The sequence below is a fragment of the Tenebrio molitor genome, chromosome 5 (assembly GCF_963966145.1).
Source record: "Tenebrio molitor chromosome 5, icTenMoli1.1, whole genome shotgun sequence".
Classification (NCBI taxonomy): Eukaryota; Metazoa; Arthropoda; class Insecta; order Coleoptera; family Tenebrionidae; genus Tenebrio; species Tenebrio molitor.
Genome location: NC_091050.1, coordinates 23,894,920 through 23,903,219, shown reverse-complemented (window position 1 = coordinate 23,903,219; position 8,300 = coordinate 23,894,920). Strand labels below are relative to the sequence as shown.

The 8,300-nt window shown below is 33.8% G+C and overlaps 1 protein-coding gene across 3 annotated transcripts; it reads right to left on the bottom strand.

The window, feature by feature from the left end:
- Nucleotides 1–410: 410 nt before the first annotated feature.
- Nucleotides 411–6,790, bottom strand: LOC138130963 (calpain-A-like). 3 transcript variants are annotated; one of them, XM_069047694.1, is made up of 10 exons: nucleotides 6,539–6,781; nucleotides 5,078–5,227; nucleotides 4,090–4,277; nucleotides 3,689–3,823; nucleotides 3,473–3,635; nucleotides 2,952–3,118; nucleotides 2,678–2,895; nucleotides 2,472–2,611; nucleotides 2,184–2,392; nucleotides 411–2,121 (listed from the first exon to the last, which is right to left on the bottom strand). In XM_069047694.1, exons 1-10 carry the CDS (start codon nucleotides 6,683–6,685, stop codon nucleotides 2,073–2,075), a joined length of 1,566 nt encoding a protein of 521 aa, XP_068903795.1. In that variant the 5' UTR covers nucleotides 6,686–6,781; the 3' UTR covers nucleotides 411–2,072. The 3 variants fall into 3 exon arrangements, with proteins under 3 accessions (XP_068903795.1, XP_068903794.1, XP_068903796.1); XM_069047693.1 differs by having other exon boundaries at nucleotides 2,660–2,895; nucleotides 6,539–6,778; XM_069047695.1 differs by lacking the exon at nucleotides 5,078–5,227 and having other exon boundaries at nucleotides 2,660–2,895; nucleotides 6,539–6,790.
- Between the last annotated feature and the right edge of the window lie 1,510 nt (nucleotides 6,791–8,300).

Sequence of the window (8,300 nt, the reverse complement as noted above, 5' to 3'; positions counted from 1 at the left end):
AATCTATTATTCATGAATTACAAAAAATGTATAAAGGCAATTAATAATAGATTTTTGAGAGGTAGGCAACCAACAAAACGAGTGTGCACAGCAAGTAAATAAAAGCGTCTGATCCATGTTAGAAATACGTTTCGATAAAACAAAAGATGAGGTAGCACTCTTGATTTGGTTTCTTGTTGATCACTCTGTAGACTATATTTATTGAAATATTTCGACTTCCTTGGTTCTTCCTCAATGCAACTTTTCTCCCTAATTTGTTGTATTGTTGGTTGCCGTTTTCGAAACAGCAAATCATGAGAAAAGAAATGCATATTTATGGATCTTACCTTGTGTTTTGTTCATAATTTAGTTTGATTAGGTTCTACGAGAGACCGTACCTTCGGAAGGTTTTCAGAAGTAAAACGATTGGGAACACTTCACTTAAATTTTATTTAACATATAATTGTGTATGATGGTGTTTGGCCCCAACAAACGGTGTAAATAAATAATTTAATTTCAATAAAGTCTTTTGGTGCACGTGGAGTGAATGAAATTTGACTCACGGCCCGGGAATTGAAATATGACTCATGCATAAATGACCAAGCTGGGCAAATACTGACGTTTCTGGCGCGAACAGCATTAGAAGAGTTTGAGATGCAAACTATGTAATACGGTTTATTTTTGAATTGTTTCCCTAATAAAATTGAATCCGACGCGATAGCCTGGTCTACTCCGATGGTTGAAGATAAAAGGGAAAAGGGTACTAACAGGCCCAAAGGGTACCTCTCTTCATGTGTTAGCTAGCCTAGTCTGGTCTTCTATTTTTTTTGTGAAATTTGTCACCAAGTGATCCAATTCTTTTCAATAAATTTACAACCAAAGTCGAATTCTACTAGTTTCTATAAAGCACGTTTATCATTTTTCCAACAACCCACTTTCGCAACCCCTACTTGATCAAAAATGACCAATCAGCTCGGTAAGACTTTACTTGCTACTTCCGCCGATCGCGACACCTTTTCGATATCTCTAGAACTTTTGAAATAACTGACCGAATGTACATAAATTGTTGTTGGACTACAACTTTGAAACAGGAGACTAAATTCGTAACTCTATATAATAATAAACATCAGCATCAAGAAACAAACAGAAATAAACATAAATCAAAATAATTAACATTATTTTGAAACCTAAATTGGGATTAAAACGCTGTTACGTATGTGCCATGCCATGCCATGCAATTCCGTTGATCTGCTACGTCTAAGACTTGTTCTACATTGGTTTGAATTCCCCAAACAGTTCTAATTAATTAGTAATCTTCATTCGCTCTCTCTCACTCACACATCTGATTTCTACGACTACCTGACTTTACTGTTACCCTGTTGTTTGTATTTTCTACCCACTCCTTTTCTACTTTGTTTTGTTACTTTTCTAACTACAAGTGCATACGATTTTAGTTATTTTCTACGATAAAGCGCTCTGTTTATAATTTGTAATTCTCGCCTTTTAATTACAAATATGACACAAATTTGAAAATACTAAAAAAAAGTCAATTAACCCAATGAACATTAATTTGGTGGTTCTCTCAATTTGAAACCTGCTAACATCAAATTTATTAATTCAATTATCCCCTGATTTTAATTGGACTTCCCAAATTATCAAACGAGTATATAACTTATTGCAATGTTTCTTTTCCCTTAAACACTAGGGTTTGTCCTGGACGCGTACCGTTTTACAAGAAAAGGTCGGCAGATTTCATAGAATATCGCTTTTGCCGACAAAGGCATCTTAAAATTTACAACTGAGAAACATTTCCGCCCCGACAAGCAAAATTTATGAATCCTCAAATATTAAATGTTCATGGTACCTATCATGAAAAGTACTGAACGCCACACGGCCGATACGCAAATAACAGACTCGGCTGATTATAAAATCTCGGCTGTCGCCTCGATTTTACAATATTGAGCCGCCTCTGTTATTTGCTTCATATCGGCCTTATTACGTTAATAACTATTTACCATATGCTAATATTAAGGAGATGAGTAGTACCTAAGTAGCAAATACATGAAAAATTAACTAATATTAATTAATAATAATTAATGACAAGACCAAATCTTCTTTTTGCGAGCAGGTATTGGCTCCTTTCTAAAATAAAATAATAGTTGTATAATTAATTTCTTAAATTGATTAGAAAAATAAATTCTTACACGTTGATGTTCATTTCAGAGTATATTCTTAGTAAATAATATGCTTCTTCATTAGGAGAAGCAGTACTAGGGACTATGCAATACTTTCCAGATGGTAAGGAAATTCTTACTGTCAGTTGACGAACAACAACAGTTTCCTTGTGATTTAGCACTAGCGAATTTGATTTAAACAAATCTTTGCCAAGGTGATGTCCATGGTCAGCTTTGATCTAATAATTATTAACAAAGTACATGATATGGTAGAAATGTGTTAGGGCATCGGAACACTAAGAGTCTGCAAATAGCTACCTTGAATATAGTAAGTTCCAGCTGAACATTATCTTTATTAAAGAGACGTCTGTTTTCTTGCATTAAACCAATGACGACAGTACATGTCGAATTATTCCCTCTAACTGTTAAGAAGTATTGAGGATTATTGGCAAACGTCTCTAAAATATATAGTGTAAAATACATAAAGTACATTGCTTTAAAAATACCTTTATATGCAAGGCCACCTCCAGCTGTAACATTGGGAATCCATCTATTTTCAAACATGTTAACGTACCAACGACTGTCCTCGCCATAAATAAAGGTACTTGGATTGAGATGGCAAATTTCCACTGATGTAAAACATCTTTGGAAATCTTCAATTGCCATCCAAAATTCACCATCATACCTTTTTACGCGAAGTCTCTTACTTACTTCCTTTGGAACTAAATCCCAATTCTCTGAACTAAAATTCATAGATTTTGTAGTAAAGTGTGTATTAAAAAAAATTATTCAGTTAACTTATCACTCCAAGCTCCATTCCATTCTGCATTACCTCCCCATGGATTCCTAAGTCTTATTAATCTTATTTCAGACTGACCTAACTTTATAGTTTCCATGTCAGTGACACTATATGCGTGCATTGTGATTAAACCGTCACCTCGCTGCTGCCCTTCTTTCTCTGAAGCCTAATATTTTAAATAAACAAAACACTTGAAACACCACGTTTTACAAAATTTACGATCAAGAGCGGCTGTGAAAAACAAATCCTAAAGCTCATTATTTTTATGGTTGTTATGAATGAAGATCAAAAATGGCTTTTGTTTAAAAATGGTTCCTATAAGAATGAGTCACCGTTATCGACATTTGACCAGGTTACTGTTCACTCTACTTTCGCAAATTGCAAGTTGGGTTGTGGGAATATTAAACCTATAGTTTGTGTAATAATACAAAACTGCGCCACACGTGCTTTTTTTGCTCTTGTTTATTACAACCACTGATGATCATGAATATTTTACAACATAAGATACTTTGTTACAAACCGTTATAGAACAACCCATAAAAGATGATCTTTTATACGACATCTCCATAATTTCATAAAGTTCAAGTCTTTTGGCACTGTAAAATTCTGACAGACCACCACACAAATCTTCCAAAGCTTCATTAATTAGGCCTCCTTCTAAATTTTTATAAGAACCGTAGAGCCTACAGCAATTTCATAATAAAAGCAGTTTAATTGTGAACAATTAAAACCTTACTTGGCGTATGCTTTTTCTAAAAGAGATGGCCAATACTCATTTGGGTCTGTTGATCGTAAATACACTAATTTGTTACCGTCTGTAGGTAACGTGTCGTCTATTACCACATCTATCCATCGTCCATACTGCCAGAACCTACATTTTTAGAAAATACATTTGCGTGCTGTTAATAGTAAAGAAATCGTGATCGTTAAAATTCATGAACTATTTAAATCTACTCATTCAGCTAATATCAGCCACTTTTCATTTGTACAGGCGATTGTGAACGCACAATAGGGAGATCACGTGTCAGCTGTTTAAATCTTAGGTTTTTAGACGAGTGGTGCGTTCACAATCGAATCTTCAACGCCAACTTAAATTTAAATGAACGCACGATATGGTAATGATGACTTGTGGTTTACCTGAAATGAAAAATTCCAGCATAATTATTGGAAAAACTTTGATCAGTGGGAACAACCACCGCTAATAATTTATGGTTGAGGGTTAAATTAGCCACAGCAGCTAAAAACCAACAGTCAGCTAATGTTCCCTGATTTATGTCAAAACGAGTAGCTCCATCTGTAATAAACTGGGGGTGATCTGATATTTCCTAAAATGAACCATTTATGTTATTTTTATCAATAATACGGTGTGATCAAGAATGACTGAATCTGTTGGTAACAATGAAATTTGGAAATTTTGAAATTTTCCATCAAAGGTTCATTTTTGTAATAGCATAAACATAACCGGCATAACCAAAAATGTTTTTAATGTCGTCTCAAGTTAAAAAATCCGGTCAGTGGCACTTACCAGACAAAAAACACCAGTAGTTTTCAATTGTTTCATTGCCAACAGACTCAGTTATTGTTGATCAGGCTGTACATTGAGTGTATGTCACGTATTATGTATGTCATGTAAACAACATACTAGAGATTAAACGCCATTATAATTCTTAAAATTAGAAGTAACTTAAATCTACACTTGAACGAGCATTTACCAAAATCTGACGGAGCTTTAGGGAGAATTCTAAGCGTAGAAAAATTAGTCTGCTCACTGATGTAATTCTGAATTGTGTGATTTAAAATATTGTAGCTGCATAATGGTAGTATTCAACGAGTGTGTAACGATGGCGATTAAGATCTCACGAGAATAAAGTGCTGTAATCATCCGGGTCAGCAAAAGGCAGTACACGCGAATAGAATTCGATACTATTTATAACACTGTTATTTATTCTTTTTTACTAGCATAACAACTTTATACTCGATGATGTGGCGAATGGAATTTTGGGATTGGTCACAACTCGTGGTGTAGTGAGATATTACTCACAGCTGTCGCGTAATCAGCGCCATTACATATCAATAAACGCCTAATGAATGTATTTCTAAATAGAAGTTGAAAATCAATACTCACAGAAGGCCTTTTCACGACAATTTTATCATCAAATTTTGGAGAGAATATGCCATCAACGAAAAGACTTTTCTTTCGCACGCAAGATTCTCGTAATTTGGAATAGTCCTGCCGAATTCTTCTTGCTGGCGTACCTGAGTTCTTTTCTCCAAGCTATATATACATATATATACAGTGCATTTTTTTAACTGTTGCCATAGGGAATTGCATGGTAAAACTTGTACCCCCTGTTAACTTTTGTTCTGATGAAAATATTCAAACCATTTTTGGAACAAAGTTGGAAGATTTTTTTAAACTATCGAATAGATTATAATTCAATATCCTAAACTGTCGAAAAAGTTGTGAAAAAATATTTCTAGCGCGCCGGAATAATAGTACGTCGAGCGGTCGCCAGAATAGCGTCCCTGTCGGCTCAACTAGCACCTGAGACCTGACCATCTCCACTTTTGACTTTTGTCACTTTCATTTAAAAAATAAATAGCGAGATCTCCTCGAGGCTATGATTAAAATAAATAATAAATTAAAATATAAAACCTGATTTTTGTTCCCATATCGCCTACTACGTTTTCTGTCAAATTCTTTACGTTCATTAATTTCAATTTTGAAGAGTAAAATTAGTAAAATAAAACTGCTTGTCGTTCGTTGTTCAAATAGTATGCATTACATAGTCTTATTAATGATTTATTACAAAAATAAAAATTTGCACCAAATCTGGAGTGGATCATAAGTTAATAGAGGGTATAATTTTTACCATGCAATTCCCTACGGCAACAGTTAAAAAAAAACGCATAAAAGATCAACCAGAAACTGTGGAGGAATTAAGTACAAGAATAACACGCGAAGAAATTTTCAAAATCGCTTAGGACATTGTCTAGCAGTCGAAGGAAAACACTTTGAACATTTCCTTTAATTATTTCTGTTAATTTGTTGAGTTATTTGTGCGTTAACGTTTTGTTTTTTTTTAATAAATAAATGTTTACATGTTCTGCCTTCCAAAAGCTAATTTAATCATAGCCTCCAGGAGATCTAGCTATTTTTTAAATGAAAGTGTCAAAAGTGGAGGTGATCAGGTGCTGGTTGAGCCGACAGGGACGCTATTCTGGCGACCGCTCGACGTACTATTATTCCGGCGCGCTAGAAAATATTTTTTTCACAACTTTTTCGGCAGTTTAAGATATTGAATTGTAATCTGTCCGATAGTTTAAAAAATCTTCCAACTTTGTTCCAAAAATGGTTTGAATATTTTCATCAGAACAAAAGTTAACAGGGGGTATAAGTTTTACCATGCAATTCCCTATGGCAACAGTTAAAAAAAATGCACTGTATATATGAAAATATTAGTTCTTCTGTTTGGGGAAGGAAAAAATTGTAAACAACAAAACTTATGAAATGACATTTTTTGTAATTTTCACAGGTTTTATTTTGCTGTACATTGAAAACAATATTTGAAAAAAACATCCTTACCATGTATATTTTTTTAAAACCCTGATAATTCAGCGGTGCATCAACCACATCAGTTTGTTGTGGTTCAGTTTCATTCTCGTTATTACTTTTTTGAAGCACATGGTAAAATGTTTCACTCTTTACTTTATCTCGTTGGCTTTTATGCATCTTTAATAACTAACTGTAAATCAGCGAACGACTACACAAGTGTGAAAATTTGATATGCTCACTTTCTAAATAAACCAGGTATAGTAGTTGATAAGATCAACCGATAAATACGAATTGTTATCATTATATGTCAATACCTAACGTACCTAAAACTACCGCCTACCTAATTTTAGGCTGAATATGTAATAATTATAAAATCACTTCCAAAATTACTTATCAAAATGCAATAAACAGATAAACAGCTATTCATAAAATCTTTTAAAAATTTACTGTATTGTGAAGATATACAATTAAATTGTAATTGAGTTTATTCTGTTTACTTGTTAAAAAGCTGACCTTGAAAAACACTCAAAAGATTAATGCCACCAAAATTGCTCTACATTAATTTTTTAAACCTTACTCATCGAAATCTATGTTTCGAATATTGCTTTATCGGACTAGATTATGTTGTTTTAGTCACGATTCAGATAAATTTTCTTCTTCTCAAGTGAGTTTTAGATTAATACTTTGCAGATTAATAATTCAAAAACAGTACCTCTCCATGAAAACTTCATATTCAATGCATAATTGTAGATAATTGCTAAGGTCTACATTTATTTTTAAGAGAATTTTAGAAAACTGTAAATTTTAATGTTGTTAATGTTGATCAAAGTGTTATTTTGTGGTGGCATCTTTAGCAGCAGCGTCAACTTCTTCCATGCCGACACAGGTGACGGAACCCAGAGAAATTTGATTTCTTTTCCTCTTTCCTGTAGATCTTCAATTCTTATCATTTGTATTAAAAAAGGATGTAATGAATATGTTCCTTGGGAGTAAATTAATAGTATATTATAAACCAAGGTGGAGAAGTTCATGATTATAGCCAGAGCGCCAAGATTAGAGCCCGAGGCGCGCCGAGGGTTGTAAGGCGCGAAGGCTATAAGGGACTTCTCCACCGTGGTTTATATACTATTTTTTCACTACTAGATACGTTAAAACCCTTTCTGATAATAATTTATTAATCAAATTATTTTGTCGGATACGACGGGTCCGAGTTCTCACTTCTTGACAGTTGGTATGAAAATCGTCTACGTTAACCAATGAAATAGACGACAATCTTTTGTTGCTAGGTGACGGTTGTTCCATTATTCACCACTGGTTAATATTGAAAAATTATTTACCTGTCACTGGGCCAACGTAGAAAAACGAAACTTCTCAGTGTTCTATGACAACCGATAACGCTAGACTTTATTACTAGTAGTGAAGAATAGTATGTTATACGCCAAGGTAGAGAAGACATTTTTTTAAGCCGAGGTAGTTTATTCCCCGAGAAGCGAAGCTTCGAGGGCAATAAAGAAGCGAGGCTTAAAATTGTCTTCTCTAGCGTGGTGTATATATTATTTTTTTCACTACTAGATCCGTTAAAACCCTTTCTAATAATAATTATTAATTAAATTTGTTTGTCCGATGCGACGATCCGAGTTCTCATTTTTCAACGGTTGCTATGAAAATTGAAAATCGTCTGTCTACGTTAACCAATAAAATCAAAGAAAATCTTTCGTTGCTAGGTGACGGCTGCTCATTATTAACCTTGGTTAATAATGAAAATTATTATTAACCTTGGGAGAGAAATTCT

What these genes read in the sequence shown, in the direction of transcription:
- LOC138130963 (XM_069047693.1), bottom strand. Translation starts at nt 6,685, where the DNA reads ATGCATAAAAGCCAACGAGATAAAGTAAAGAGTGAAACATTTTACCAT. An exon ending in TTAGAAAAAGCATACGCCAA is followed by an intron (nt 3,636 to 3,688) that starts GTAAGGTTTTAA and finishes AAATTGCTGTAG; the next exon opens with GCTCTACGGTTCTTATAAAA. An exon ending in TTATGGGTTGTTCTATAACG is followed by an intron (nt 3,119 to 3,472) that starts GTTTGTAACAAA and finishes TTAAAATATTAG; the next exon opens with GCTTCAGAGAAAGAAGGGCA.